At 39.2% G+C, this 16,759-nt stretch overlaps 1 protein-coding gene across 6 annotated transcripts in view; it reads right to left on the bottom strand.

Annotated features, from left to right (window-relative positions):
- Positions 1-13,817, bottom strand: part of ARHGAP28 (Rho GTPase activating protein 28) — a 189,288-nt gene extending 175,471 nt beyond the window's left edge. For 4 of the 6 annotated variants that reach the window (XM_078435410.2, XM_078435409.2, XM_078435408.2 and 1 more), the window contains exon 1: positions 13,533-13,817. In XM_078435410.2, the coding sequence (XP_078291536.1) occupies positions 13,533-13,708 (176 nt within the window). In that variant the 5' untranslated portion in view covers positions 13,709-13,817. The remainder of the gene's footprint in view (positions 1-13,532) is intronic. The other 2 variants (XM_078435411.2, XM_078435412.2) reach the window with 2 other exon arrangements.
- Positions 13,818-16,759: the final 2,942 nt, after the last annotated feature.

The raw sequence follows: 16,759 nt of genomic DNA on the forward strand, positions 1-16,759 counted from the left end.
AAGCCCTGGGGGGGGGGGATCTTCAGTCTTAACATTTTTGGTCATTTAGCCACTCCTCATTTCTGCTCATTTTGAACCTAATGCCTTGGTTTCCAGAATGCTCCTAGTCTCTTGATCTCCCAATGCTCTGCCCTTCCCTATTTGGCACTGCTCCCCAGGTTTCTATCTTTGTTCCTCTGCCATCTCTACAGACACTCTTTTCTCCCCTGCCAGATCGCACACACGTAGTACTCGTTTTAATTCTCTCCTGAATGCAGACATCTCTCATGAATAAAGAGCTTAGAATTTCCAGCCTTGATTTCCCTCTCAGGCTGCCAGCAGATAGAGCCAACTACCAGCTGGACATAGACACTTAGTATAATTTTCAATTTTCACCTGCTACACTCATCTCCCCATCTACAATCTGCTCATCCACCAGAATTCTCAATTTCAGTTAATAACACTCCAAAACAGAAACTCAAGTAATTTTCTCCTGGTCCCCAGTATGCATTTAACCATCAAATACCAAGTCCATTGCTTGTTCCTCCCCCAGAATCTATTACTCCCTTTCCTTTGTATTCCCACAACCCCTTATCATCTTTACTTAACAATGGCATTATCCTTCTAAATTATTTCTCTACTCCCAGTCTTGGTCCCTCCTTAAAACAATCTTTTACACTCCAGAAAAATAAGAAGACTGCAAGCAAACTGTTGTAAGATTACAATTATGATTTTATGGATTTTAATGCAATAGCTCTGAATCCAGCTTAAAATAGTAAGAATGATCTGAATTGGGTATGAACAGTTTGGAGATGGAGAGTGGAAGAAACAGAAGAGAGAACAAACCAGGTTAAAATTTGGTTAACTAAAGAGAGTTCCTTCTTAAGACACATAAAAAAGTCCTTCCATGGACTCTAAAAGAAAATTGGTGCTAATTTTTTTTTTTAATTCCCAAATAAGAACTATTTTAGAGTCTGGATAAGTATCATGTTTGTTTAAGATTGGTATAATAGAAATCAGCTTCACTTGGGCTTCTGCTAAGCAGTGACTCATGTTGTTTTAGCTGGTGTTGACTCACTGCCCCACAAAGGATGACACAGCTTTAAATAGGCAGAGCATGGCCTGCTTTTTCCAATTACATACTTCCAGAACTAGAAGGGGTAGGGGTCCTCCAGAGCAGAGCTTTCTGCAACTAAGCACAATTTAGACTTTACAAAAACAGTTGCCAAGTTGACCTTGTAATCACTGAGCTTTATAAATGAGGAGGGAGAGAAGTTAAGTTGTGGTATGTTAAAAATCACAGGGGCCAGGCATCCTCTGTTTTTCAAAACAAAATCTGCGGAAACTTACAGTCAGCTCTTTTCCCATTTAATTGCTTACTCTATTGAGGTCAGCAAATGTTTTCCTTTAAGATTCCAATGAAAAGCCACAACAAGTGTGTTTTCAAGACTGTCCACGTTAACTTAGTGAGATAACGTAGGGGTAGCTATAACCGTGTTTGAAAGGAAGCTAAGGAAATGCCATTCTCATAATTGTTGCCACCTTTTCTCTGCTTCTGTACCCTTAATGTTTCCCAGTGAGAAAGCCAGTTTCCCCCACTGCCATGATTTCCACGTTGTTAACCTGACTGCTCCCAGAACACATGAGACCATGTTGTGGGCCTGAGTGGGTGACCAGGGGTCAGCAGAATGAATTCAGAGTCTGGCTCAACCAGTTGGTTATTCCTTATGAGGCTCTCGGCAAGACACTTTCCCACACTTTGCTTCCCTGTTATACCACAGAGAGTGTTCCTTGCAGTCCTTACTCGTGAGGAGTCTTTCATGATGCTTCATTCCTATTTGTAACACACTCTGAACTCCCTGACTGGTTAAGAATAGTTAGAAGGGGGGCGCCTGGGTGGCGCAGTCGGTTAAGCCTCCGACTTCAGCCAGGTCACGATCTCGCGGTCCGTGAGTTCGAGCCCCGCGTCGGGCTCTGGGCTGATGGCTCAGAGCCTGGAGCCTGTTTCCGATTCTGTGTCTCCCTCTCTCTCTGCCCCTCCCCCGTTCATGCTCTGTCTCTCTCTGTCCCAAAAATAAATAAAAAACATTGAAAAAAAAAAAAATTTAAAAGAATAGTTAGAAGAGACTCCTAAAGACACAGCAGTTAGCAGAAATGTCCGAACCATGCTGTTTATATATAACTACAATGACCGTCCAGTCTCTGTAGTTCTGGTGTCCCAAGAACCTAAGTTTATCAAAATGAATACCTTGCGAAATAAACACAAGTGCACACAGCCAGAGGCCATTCTGACTCTGACCTCTCCAGATGACTCAAGTCCAGACGACAGTGGACTCCGAAATAATTTTCAAAACAGGAATCCTCGCTCGCAGGACAATTTAAGTCGGCATTATGCATGGTTCCAAGATCACTGATGGATAAGGGCTATGCTTAGACTTAGGGAAGGCGAGGCATGGCTCAGGGGTCTGGATTGCCACAACCTACCTTATCGTATCTAAATTTTTGAGCAAGATTTGGAAAAAACTGATCTTCACAGAAGTATGGTCTAAGATCTGGATTGGTCTCTTGGTTGGTTTCAAATCATGACAAGGCAAAAACCTGACTGAATATTGGGAGAGAAAATAGGAAAAAGCCCCATTAATTCTCATGGAGTATTGTTTCTCAACTTGCATTAAGATTTCTTACACTGTAGCATTTTTCACAGAACTGTAACAAAAAATCCTACAATTTATATGGAACCACAAAAGACTCTGAATAGCCAAAGCAATCTTGAGAAAGAAAAAGCAAAGCTGGAGGCATCACAATTCTGGACTTCAAGTTATTTTACAAAGCTGTAGTAATCAGAACAGTGTGGTACTGGCACAAAAACACACACATAGATCAACAGAACAGAATACAAAACACAGAAATAAAGCTACAGTTATAAGACCAGTTAATCTTCAACAAAGCAGGAAAGAATATACAATGGGAAAAAGTCTCTTTTTTTAATTTTTTTAATGTTTATTTTTGAGAGAGAGACAGAGAGACAGAGAGAGAGAGAGAGAGAGTGTGCACAAGCGGGGGAGGGGCAGAGAAAGAGGCACAGAATCCGAAGGCCCCAGGCTCCAGGCTCCAGGCTCTGAGCTGTCAGCAAAGAGCCCGATGTAGGGCTCGAACTCACGAGCCATGAGATCATGACCTGAGCCAAAGTTGGGCACTTAACCGACTGAGCCACCCAAGTGCCCCAAAAACACAACAAATGGTGTTGGGAAAACAGTTCCACTACATCCATAAGAATGAAACTGGACCACCTTCTTAAACCATACACAAAAATAAACTCAAAATGGATTAAAGACCTAAATGTGAGGCAGGAAAGCATAAAATTCCTAGAAGGGAACACAGGCAGTAATTTCTCTGTCATCAGCTGCAGCAACATTTTTCTAGATATGTCTCCTGAGGTAAGAGAAATGAAAGCAAAAATAAACTATCGGGACTACATCAACATAATAAGCTTCTGTAGAGCAAAGGAAACAATCGATAAAACTAAAAGGCAACCTACTGAATAGGAGAAGATATCTGCAAATAACATATGCGATAAAGGGTTAGTATCTAAAATATATAAAGAACAGATACAACTCAATACCCAAAATACAAATAATCCAATTAAAAAAATGGGCAGAAGGCATGAACAGACATTTCTCCAAAGAAGACATCCAGATGGCCAACAGACACATGAAAATATGCTCAACATCACTTATCATCAGGGAAATACAAACCAAAACTACAATGAGATATCATCTCACACCTGTCACAATGGCTAAAATAAAATATGTAACAGGGGCACCTGGTGGCTCAGTCAGTTGAGCATCTAACTTCGGCTCAAGTCATGATCTCACAGTTCGTGGGTTTGGGCCCTGCATCAGGCTCATTGCTGTCAGCGTGGAGCCCGCTTCAGATCTTCTGTACCTCTCTCTCTCTCTGCTCCTTCCCAGCTTGCTCTCTCTCCCTCTCTCTCTCTCTCTCAAAAATAAATACATCTTAAAATATATATATATGTATACATACATATATATATATATATATATATATATATATATACACACATATACATATATATAAAACAAGTATATACATGTATATATACTTAAAACAAGTGTTGGTAAAGATATAGACAAAAAGAAGGGGCGCCTGGGTGGCTCAGTCGAATAAGCATCCAACTTCAGCTCAGGTCATGATCTCACGGCTTATGAGTTCAAGCACCACATCAGCTCTGTGCTGACAGCTCAGAGCTTGAAGCCTGCTTTGGATTCTGTGTCTCCCTCTCTTTCTAACCCTCTCTTGCTCACACTCCATCTCTCCCCTCCTCAAAAATAAACATTAAAAAATTTTTTCTTTTTAAAGATGTACAGAAAAAGAAGCTTCCTGTACTGTTGGTGAGAATGCAACCTGGTACAGCCACTGTGGAAAACAGTATGGATGTTCCTCAAAGAGTTGAAAATACAACTACTCTAAATCTAGTAATCGTACTACTGGTATTTACCCAAAAATACTGATTGGAAGGGACACAGGCACCCCTATGTTTAGAGCAGCATTATTCACAATAGCCAAATTATGGAAGCAGCCCAAGTGTCCATCAATATCATCAATAGATGAATGGATAAAGAAGATGTGATGTGTGTGTATGTATGTATGTATGTGTGTGTACACATATATATAATGGAATATTTATTCAGCCATAAAAGATAATGAAACCTTGCCATTTGCAATGACATGTATGCAGCTAAAGTGTATAATATTAAGCAAAATAAGTCAGTCAAAGAAAGACAAAAATGAACAAAAAAGCAAAGGAAAAAAAGAAAGAGAGACAGAGACAGAGACAGAGACAGAGACAAACCAAGTAACAGAGTCTTAACTATAGAGAACTGATGGCTACCAGAGGGGAAGTGGGTGGAGAGATGGGTGAAATAGAGGATGGGGATTAAGGATCCCTTGTTGTGATGAGCACACGGTGTTGTATGGAAGTGATGAATCACTATGTCGTACACATGAAGCTAACATAACACTGTATGTTAACTATGCTAAAATTAAAAAAAAATTAATTAAAAATAATTTATTGGAGCTTTCCCCAAAAGGAAGAAAAAAAATTATCAAGAATTATGTTGTGAGTCCAATTTCAAGGAATGAAGTGAAAAACATATTTTTAACCATAGAAATCTAACTTAGTAGTTAAAGAAAGCAATTAATAAAACTAAATGAAAAGTTCTAAGAGCTAGTTACTAAGAACATCAACCTAAGGATTAAAAGATTAAAAATTACCCTCCCCCACTTCTGCCACCACCCCCCTCCCCCCCCCCCAAAAAAAAAAAAAAAAAGCCACAGGAAGATTTCCTGTTACTAATTGCTTAGATCTCACTGTCTTGGTCAAAATGAATGACTTTTCCAGCACGTTTGTCTACTTTAAAATACTGTTACCTAAGATTGCATGAAGGGCAAGAATACAGCTTTTAAATTAATGGGAAAAAAATTCCTAACATTGCACTTGCTTCAAGTGATAACAAAATGTTTCAAACTATTTCTATCCACCCATACTTAACCCACCGATGCTTATTACATTAAAATAGAATAAAAATTACTGCAAAAGGAAAGACTAAATCAAAACTGAGTATCTGTAACACCTACTATGTGAAAGTTGTAAGTTTGCTAAGGAGGACACAATAATAATACTGTCCCTCCTCTCAATTAACCTATGATCAAACTGAGACAGGAAAACACTAAATCCATAATATACTAAATGTTTCAAGATTTAAACAATAGTTTTGGAAGGGCTGAGTGGGAATCATTATCTCATTGTGTGACCTTGGACTACTTCTCTGTGCCTTACTGTCTTCCTACTTCTCAGGACTGTTGTAAGGATTAAATAAGATAATGTATGTTAAGCTAAATAAGTTCTCAATAAAAACAGGCCTCTAAAAAAAAAGAAATGACATCATAGGACAATACGTGATTAATTGCCAAATGATCATTCTGTTATGACAGATGAAAACTCTCTGGCTACTACTGTTAAGGAAATTTTCTGGAAAGAAGTTTAGTCCTTACTTCTCTGACTAAATTTATTCTCTTTTGTTTGGCTCTTCATTTCCAGCTACTTATATATGGGTTTAGTTCCAACCACAGAGGTATTAACTTTAGTTACTGTGTAAACTTTTAGATGTGGAGAGAAAAGTGGCAAGGGAAGAGATCAAATGTCATATTATTAACTATAATGCCAATTTTGTACTTTCAACATTTTTTCTAAGCACCTGTCAGATATCTCCACAGATCTGAAAATGCAAATACACTGATGGACCTTTGCATAAAGGCAAATGTATTGGCAGTGTTTTCTAAATTGATTTTCAATAAATGAAAACTGAATAGGAAATTTTAGAGGGATTCTTTTCTGTATACATTACAGATGTACAAAAGTAAACTTTGTGGCTAACCAACCACAACATTTAACACAGATGTAAAAACTTCTCTCTTATCCATAAGATAATCAGCACCCTAACTTAGAATTACTAAAATGGTATAAATAAATCTCAAGTGTTTGACAATTTAAAAAATTCTGCATACTTTAGCTTCCTGTCCTCTCCATTGTGTGCCTGTTTGCAGTCATCATCTATCAATCTGAGGGATCACAAATGGAATGCAGAGGTTTAATTAGTTTTTAAGAGTAAAATGAGACAAGGCAGCCGGTTCTCTGAGTGATACTTAGTATATGTTCTTCCACCCTTGGAATCACTGAGCACTTAATGCCTGTCAAAGGGACAGTTTTACCTATAATATTCACTTATTCAAAGTGATGTAACACATTTGATACTGAAAGAATGTGTCATAAACCCCAGATATTTAAGATAAATATGCGGTGAAACCATCTACTACTTTCTTTAGCTCCCATTATAGAGACCAGAGTAACCGGATGCGCTATTATTTTGTTCTGAAGTTCATCCTCTAGTAATCACAAAGAAATGGGCACATGAGATTCCATGGGTGAAGAATGACACATTGTACAAAACTCACTAACTCCAGTAACCAGAACACAACAAGAAACTGAAAGCAAACAAGCAAACCAAGAAACACTCCAGAAACTGAAATAAGTGCTATCAAAGTCTTGTGTTAGATTATGCATTCTGGTCCTCTGAATAGCATTTTCTTTACACAGTTCTCACAACCCTGATTATCCAATGAAAAGTAAATCATAAAGCATGTTAAAATAACAACATTAAAAAGAACGTAAGTATGACTAAAGGGTTTCAAGACTGCCTTGGGAAATAACAACAACAAAAATATTTAAATTACTGAAGACATAAAACAAGACACCAATGCAGGCTATTTACTATGAAGGCAAGTAAACTTTCGCATCCCAATAGGGTGCCTTTACTACATAGAGCACTGTAAATTATACTGTCTTAATGATGACAGTCATTCATTAAGAAAAGGTTCATTTCTGTCCTAGGTAGGGGTATGCATGACCTTATAGTTTCATCCAAAGAGGCTTAAAACAAACTCTATCGCTTAAATGGATAACCTTATTTCTGAAATTTTCTTCTGAGAAACATTTTATTCTCTTCCTCTGCTCCATAACATTTAACTTTTATTTTTTGCTAGAACTGATGATATCTAGAGACCACAGATTAAGAAAACAGAGAATAAGAACTACTTCAGAAATGAAATAGTTTAAGAGTGGAATGAGAAGGCATTTTGATCATATGTGAATTAAATGTTTACTTTAGTTACAATACATTTGCAAAGGTTCAAATAACACCTCAGGGACACTGGTAAAGGAAAAATGTTTTCCAATAGGTACAGACATAGTTCTAAGAAAACAGATAGCCTCAGTAATACCTCCAGGCAAAGTGGGATTTAACAACTACCTCTCTTATTTTAATTTAGTAGCCTTCTGATTATTTTTCTCCTGACTATAATAAAATTTTGCTTCCAAAAAATCATGAAACTTTGAAAATTAGGGAATAGGTTTTATAAACTCAGACCAGATTATGGATATTAAACCATTTTTTATATTTGGTTGATTTAAAAAAAAATCTTTTTTAATGTTTATTTATTCTTGAGAGAGAGAGAGAGCATGAGCAGGGGAGGGGCTGAGAGAGGGAGACACAGAATCTGAAGCAGACTCCAGGCTCTGAGCTGTCAGCACAGAGCCAAACACGGGGCTCAAACCCAAAAACCGTGAGGTCATGACCTGAGCTGAAGTTGGACGCCCAAACGACTGAGCCACCCAGGCATCCCAGTTTATTTGCTTGATTTTTTTTTAAAGGAAAGGGAGATCAAACAATAAAATAAGAGAGAATACTGAATATGCATTTTATAGTATATAAAATACATCAATGTAGAAGAATTGAGAAAAAAAAATCAGTAAAGTTTGAGAAGAAAACAGGAAATATTTCATAATCACAAAACATCTCCCCCCAGTTTTTTATTAATTATATAGAGGAAAATAGTAGTTCACCAGTAGAGAAACCCAGCAGACACCATTTTAACCAGGTGATCAGAGCCAACATCAACATCAGTGAGACAGATCACCATCATGTCCCCTCCAAATATAGTGCACTTGAGAAAGGCCCAACATCATCCTGTGGAATTCTTACCCAAAATGCACAATCTCTATCTAACCATGAGAAGATATCACACCAATCCAAATTGAAGAACTTCCTACAAAACAAGCAACCAGTACTCCAAATGTGCCAAGGTCATAAAAGATAAGGACAGACTGTCAGAGATTGGAGGTTTGGGAGGCAAAATGAAGTTCAACATGGGATCCCAAGTTCAATTCTACAACAGAAAAAGTGATGAAATCAAGTTAAATCCATGGTCAACCATATGCACCCCTGTTAATTTTTCAGTTTTGATAATCAAACTAGGGTTATGCACAATGTTAACATTAGGAGAAACTGAAGGAAGTTTACATGAAATGCTGTACTACTTTTGCAAGTTTTGCAGAAGTGTATTATATCAAAATAGAAAGTTAAGAAACAGTTATCTATCCTCATGAATGTGATTCCACAATGCCCTAGATCCCTGAATTTTTGTGAATACATTAAGGATTAATGATCAGGGAGAAGAGAGCAGGTTAAAAATGGACAGAGCAACTGGCCAAATGTTTAGCCAAATGACATGATCAAAGGAAATGTGCCAGATGTTTTCCAACAGCTCCACATATGGAGGCACCTACACTCAGCAGGGGCCCCGCTGTAGAAAGAAACCAGAGACACTGACTCTGGTTTTAACCATAACATAAAAATGACCCATAAATATCTTATCCTCTCATAAGAATCCTATTTTGATTACTATTTCTGAATCTTCTAGAAAAAGTTTTCAATAAAAAGTTTCTGCCCCAGATTTTAGTGTACCTCTGTATATGTCCAGAAGCTGACATAGTCCTGTATAAGTACTTAACTGAACAAGAGTTTACACCTTGAAATAAACGTTTTAATTAATTTCCATCCAGGAAAGTACCAATAAAGATGGCGCTAAGAGTTGCTAAATTTAGTTTTTTTCCACAAAGTACAATAGTTACTTTCTAATTATCATTAATTCCATTTTAATCAAATCATTCCTGTTACTATGCACAGTTATAATATTACAAAACAATATCCCCTTTACAAAAATGTTAACATTGCTATAGAACTAGAATTCCTAGGATAACCTTGGTTAGCTTCTTTTATTTGTTTTTGAGGAAGAGCTGGTTCTCTTCCTCTTCTATTTTTGTTCTCTCTCAGGAAGTTTATGGTATAACAAAATGAACATCAGAAATACTCATGGACATTTTATACTGTACACTCACAAAAAAAATCATATATATTTCTTATGTATAACTTAGAGAAACTTTCAAGATAGCCAGCTTTATCTTCAGCTACCTTTCATTCTGTAAGTGAAATAATTTTGTATGTATGTTAATATTTTCACTCTGGATTCTGAATAAGGGTCTAGAAGCTTAACCTCTCTAAAAAGCACAAGACTGTAAAGACAATCATTTAACAGAACTAAGAATTTACAATCCTTCATTCTCTTTCATCATTTACAAGTAGAATGTAAAGATAGAATGTTTGTGAAATAAGGAATCACCCTTCCTAACTCCCAACAAATACTTAGTACTCGAGTCTTTTTCCTCCATGAATAAATTTTGGGGATAGGTACCAAAAATATTTTACTCTCCTCTTTACATCAACAACTGTGATTAAAAGTGATAGCAGTAGGGGTGTCTGGGTGGCTCAGTTGGTTGAGCATAGGACCCTTGATCTTGGCTCAGGCTCAGGTCATGATTTGGGGTTTGTGGGATCGAGGCCCAAGTTGGGCTCTATGCTGACAGTATGGAGACTGCTTGGGATTCTGTCTCCTACTCTCTCTGTTCCTCCCCCACTTGTGCTCGCTCTCTCTCAAAATACTAAACTTTATTTTTTTATAAGAGACTCTTTTTTTTCAATGTTTATTTATTTTTGAGAGAGAGAGCTTGCACAGAGAGAGGGAGACAGAGTATCCGAAGCAGGCTCTGCTGATAGCAGAGAGCCCGACAAGGGGCTAGAACTCACAAACCGTGAGATCATGACCTGAGCCAAAGTCAGATGCTTAACCAACTGAGCCACCCAGGCACCCCAATAAATAAACTTTAAAAGAAAAGTGGTAACAGTAATAATACAACTACAGAGTCGTATTGGATACGACTCTAAGCAGTTGAAGCAACTTACCCAAGGCCACATGGTAATAAATGCCACAGATGATGTGCGGGGTCCAGGAGCCTGACCCCTAGCCTGAGTAACTGGCAAGTACACTTTATTCTGGCTACTTAGTTTAATAAAATAAAATGGGCAGTCCCTACAGAAATTAAAGTAGCCACCCAGCTTCCCTGTTGAAGAGTTACAGGGGGAGGCATGTAATGGAGCAGCCATTACTCAGCCTTAGCCAGTGCTAGCAGGTAGCAGCAGAGGCCTGAGTCGCTGGATCCTTTATTTTTTTATTATAATTTTTGATGAGAAGCTGACAGTCCAGATATACATCTGAAGCCCCTTCATTTCAAAATGTTGCCACTTATTCCAAGTTTTTTTTTTTTTTTTTTTTTTTTTAATAATCCTACTGGTCTGAAAGATAAAGGGCCACATTCTCAAGGTAGGGACCTTGTCTTATCCATTCTTGTATTACTGAAGCGTAATGTGTGACTGGCACATAGTAGGTACAAACACAGTGACTTCTGTTGTTTAAAATCCTGCCATTTTATCTTGGCCATTTTATAATCTTGGTAGGAATTCATTAGTTTATTCAACACATCTTTACTGAGCTACCACAATGTACCAGACACTGCTCTAGGCACTTGGGATACAACAGTGAACAAAAGAGAATAATGAAGAGAGAGATGCAGAGAGAAAGAGAGAGATTGAGATTTTATTTTAGTGGGAAAAATAGGCCCCCCAAAATCAAAAGCACATAAAGTCAGATAGAGTGGAGGCTTGGAAAATGAGAAGATGGTTTGGTCTGAATTGAACCTTTGCTGCTCAGAGCTCAAGAATGATGATACAATAGTCCGTGTTTCCTAGTGCCATACTGGTCACTCCTCCACAAATATGTTACACATATGTAAGCAATTTAAAGGAAAGCATATTTTTGAAAGAGAGAGTCCTTTCTTCATAAGTAGAACAATACGATCTTGCTCCTTGGCTTGAAAGGAAGTATTGATCAGTAGTTAGTGAGTCAAAGGTTAATAACTCGGCCCTGATTATTTCTGTTATCAGACTCATGATTGATGGTGTCCTCCGGCTCCTTGTAAATACAGGAACTTCTTTTTGATTGTTGTTACTGGGAACCAAGGAATTAAGCTATTCTCTTGTGATTTAGTTGCAGGGGACGGGGTCAACTATCTCCTGCATCAGAGGGTGAGTGGTACAAAGGTTCCTACAGAGAGGGTGCACACGGTCACCAGAAATGAAAACTTGGAGCAACATAAATCTAATTGGCAACCGTATGACAAAACACTAACTATGACACACAACTCTTTTGCTCTCATGCATTATCATTCCACAAGACCACATGCTGAGTTAATGGAACTTCTCCTCCAGTTTGCTTTGGAAACGGATGTAGTTTCGGAAGGCCCAAATGGCACAATCTGGCTATTGCTCCTAGACAGCTGCTGGGAGTTACAGACAAGACAGCTACACCAGGACCATCTAAAAATGCACAAACTAGGCCCTGCTTCTCATCAACTCACTTATATCTATTTAGTTATTCATAATCTGAGTAATTAGAGTCAAGGATAACGTTTAAGAAAAGAAAGCACCCTAAAGACAAGTAGCCTTTAAAACAATGTGCTCCTAAAGCTGGAAGAAAAATGTTATTTTCTTACTGTCTTAACATAAAAATAAGATTTCACTCAACTTGCTCTTTTTAGAAGAAACAATATTGTCTTTGTTAGTCAAGCCTAACATAGATCTCATGCCAATGTAGTTTGTTCTTCTCATGGATACTAGCCAAAAGGATATTCCTTGAAATAAAATCACAATCTGTTGAAAGCCTCACCAATCAATTAGATTAGGAGACAGAAGTAATCATTATCACATAACTAATGATAAAAGTATGGGAAAAAGTAAATGAAAATGAGGATGCAAAAAAGCACATCAACCCTCAAACTTCCCACTTGTAAAGAAAACCATTCACCAGTGGATCCATAGTAAACAAATAGCCACATTTAAACAAGCAAAACTTCCCCTAAATATGAGTCAGATGTCAAACCATCTCACTCATTATTGTAACACTTTTGTTCTGCCCAGGGAACTTTCCTAAGGGTCTAACATCTTTGTTTAGTTAATGGAAGTCACATTGGCCTTGATCTTGCATCAAACAGATGAACACTGATACAGAGTAATTTAACATAGATCCCTGCTTTATTAAATCTAAAACACACATAATGAGATGATTATAGACTTCTGTTGACCCAAAAGAAATAAATTATAATTGCATTTACAGCACTGGGTCAACATCAGTAATAATAAAATAATACCAATATATTTATACAGTTGAGTGGTTTTTAAAATCTAGAAATAAAATTGTCTTTTAGAAGTCTACTCAGATTTACTTTTTAGAGACTTTCTCCAGCTATGTTTTAGCTCAGGTGGCATGCAGCTAATAAAGGAACTCAACAGTATTCGAGGATTTAGGATAACGTATTCAAAATTTTCCCCTTTTCTGTTTGTATCTCATTTCCAATGATTTTTTTAAAAATAATCTCCAATATGTCAATGGGTGAATTTGGCAGAAATGAGGCATATGCCTACTTATCATCAAGTTGTATCAAGAACACAGCTCCGCTGCTAACCTCTGCTAGCCAAGGACCTTAACCATTGCCGGCTGAGACTTCGTGCACTTCCCACTTTCAATCAAGGACAATACAAAGAACAGGAGGCTCACTCAACTAGTCCACCAAAACTTGAAAAGACAATGTGATGGTGCTCTCACGCCTTGGCAGAAAACACAGCTGGGAGGTGAAAGCCCCAAGCCCGGGAAACCTCTGCTCCCTTCGGAGCAGCTCTGGGTACCTGCTGCCCGGGTGGCTGGCGGCGGCCCTGGGCGCACAGCGCGGCTCGGAGCTGGGCGGCTGAGAGCGAGCGTACGAGTGGTAGGCGGTCAACACCACGCCGCCCGAGTCCTCCACTTCCATCGTCAGCCGTGCATGTCCCCGCTCCGGCCCGAGAACAAAGGCGGGGACCAGCATGGACCAGCGCACCGGGGCCGGGTCACCAGAGGGGTGGTGTGGCCGGTCCAGCTCCTAGGTAGGGGCTAGCTCCCGCAGCTGTCAGGGGCGCCCCGGGAAGCCGGCCCCGCCCGCGGGGCAGCCCTATTAGCAGGGACTTAAAGACACGCCCACGAGCCCCGCTGGGGGTGGGGGCGGGGAAAATGCTGGAGGCGGGGAGGGCGGGGGGGGGGGGGGCGGCGGTTAGGGCCTGGGCTGGGGGTGGGTGGAATCCCTGTTTCTAGGAAACTGGAAACCCGCTGTGATCCTTCGGGGCTTGGGCTAGCAGCTCTAGCAGTTCTTGCTTTGTTTCTTTTTCTTTTCCTTTTCTCATCTCCCCCCTCCTCCCTCCCTCCCCCGCCCCCCCAAACGGGACGCTTATCCCATAGCTAGGAACATTTCCTGCCTGGCAGCAAGAAGTGAGAGAAAGAAACCTTGCCTTGGGAGCCTGGGCAGAGAAGGAGAGGGGCCCGGTCTACAACGTGTGGTCTCCGGAAGAAAGGGAGTAAATGTGACACTCTCTCATTTAAAGCATTCACATTAAATTGAAGAACCGGATTACGTTGCTGTGTACTTGGTCAAGTTACAATAAACTTGATTTCCTTTTGGGCAGGTAACTCCCTCTTACAGCAAGCAGAAAACCTCCCTCCCTCACCCTCAATACCACTGCAACCAGACTCTTACCTCACCCCACATCCCTTTCCTCCTCCCAATCCTGATCAAATTAAGATACTGCTTTCAGTTTGTCTGAAAATTAGACTTGATTATCTGGGCTGAATACATGTTTTTTCCAGAGGTCTTTATTTAGGGGAGAAAGGTATGGCAGGGAAGCAGGTAAAAAGGGACATAATCAGAAATGATTTTCAATGATTTTACCTATATAAGACTAACAGCACAAATGGAAAGACAACATTCTTTTAACAATTTAAAAAGGGAACCAAAATATGCTAGAGGCCCACAATGACTCCATTTTTCACACTATGACAGGCTGTTTTACCTGTTGTCTCTCACACTCCCCTGGGAGCTAGGTGGAGGGAAAAGAGAAGATAGTTTACCCCTTACTGAGGGGTGACCTAGGTCATGCTACTAACATCTCAGAATGTTTCTGCATCTGTGAAATGGGGAAAATAATATTCTCTTCATGGGGTTAAAAGCATCACATACATGGTAGGTTCTCAAGACCTGTTGGTTCTCCCTGCTACTTCCTTCACAGTATCAAGAGAGACATTTATTTTCACTGTACTTTCAGAGATTGGGAAAGAAAAAAAATTCCAAAATGCTTCTTAGAAAATATTTTGTTGATTAAAATGGTTGGATGACTAAAATACCCTTTATGTGTTGGATCCTGTTCATTAGCTCTTTAAACAATTCAAAGGGATCAATAGTATTATCCCAATTTTATCAATTAAAATTTACCAAACATCAGCGTATGGAAAAGGCACAAAGAATGCTTCATTCTTCAAAAATTTCAGATACAAAGATGTATCTGTTTACCTACTGTGTTTGATGCCAAATGTATCAAAACTAAGATAATACTTTCTTAAAATGTAAAATAAATTCATAATGTAATTATTGAGACATATCTACAATGCTTCATCTAAAACTTTGGGACCAGATATGTTTCAGAATTTATAAATATGTTTTATTTTAAACGCTAATTTGATACCATTAACTATAGTTTGGGACAGAACTCTTTATTCAAACTTTATTCAAACTATAAAAGCCTCACATTTATTCAGATCAGGTTTGTCACCAAGTAAGTTTTGGCACTAAACTTTTTAAAACCATGCAATTTTTAAGGCTTTTTGCATTTTGGAATTACCATAAGGAATTACAGTAGTGGAACTTTTTCTGGATATGGAATTTTTCTCCTTGGCATTTTTTTTTTCCTGAACTATAGGCTCGGAATTTTAAATACTTGCAGGGCATCTCCTTGTGAATATTTTGACCATAACTCTGCCCCAAGATGTCCAAAACTACAGTGGTACTCCCTCATGCCAGCTTCAGTGGCCCAGGCCTCCGTCTTATGCATTCACATTTTATTTTATTTAATTAATTAAAAAAATTTTTTTAAATATTTATTTATTTTTGAGAAAGAGAGACAGAGTGCAAGTGGGGGAGGGGCAGAGAGAGAGGGAGACACAGAATCCAAAGCAGGCTCCAGGCTCTGAGCTGTCAGCAGAGACTGATACGGGTCTCAGGCTCAAGAATCAGAAATCATGATCTGAACCCAACTCGGATGCTTAACCGACTGAGCCTCCCAGGGGCCTCTATTTTATTTTTAAAGTTTATTTACTTATTTTGAGAGAGACAGAGACAGCATGAATGGGGGAGGGTCTGAGAGAGGGAGAGAATCCTAAGGAGGCTCCCTGCTGCCAGCACAGAGCCCGACCGACCGTAGGGCTCGAGCCCATGAAACCGGGAGGTTATGATCTGATCCGAAACCAAGAGTCTGGTACTTAACTGACTGAGCCACTTAGGCAGCCGCCCCTGCATTCACATTTTGGGCACCCTGGAATCACTAGGACTTCTCCCTCCAATGTCTCACATCACATCTGTCATTTCTTTCTCAAAATGTCTGCCAACAATTCCTTTTATCCCCAATGCTGTGATCTTTGTTCTTATCTCACCATCTCTCGCCAAGGTCACAGCTATCCTTCTTCGACATAGATTACTTCCAACCACTTTCTTCTTAAACCCTCCTCTTCAAAGTGCTGGTAGAATGACTCTCCTAAAACAGTTCCTCCCCTTCTCGAAAGCCCTCAGTTTTAACCCACTTGCTACAAAATAAAGTCCAAACTCCTTTGAATAGGTGCTTATTAGTCTACTTTGATCGCCTATTACTTTTTTACTCCTAAGACCCTGTGGCCCACTCACACGAGCCTGTTATTTTCCTATCTAGAAATCCTTAAAAACCCTCTACCTACTTCCATGAAGCCTTCTCAGGTGTTCCCAATTCAAAGTCACCCCTCTTGCTTATGTTATAAGAACAATCTCAGGGGCGCCTGGGTGGCGCAGTCGGTTAAGCGTCCG

The sequence above is a fragment of the Panthera onca genome, chromosome D3 (assembly GCF_046562875.1).
Source record: "Panthera onca isolate mPanOnc1 chromosome D3, mPanOnc1 haplotype 2, whole genome shotgun sequence".
Taxonomy (NCBI): domain Eukaryota; kingdom Metazoa; phylum Chordata; class Mammalia; order Carnivora; family Felidae; genus Panthera; species Panthera onca.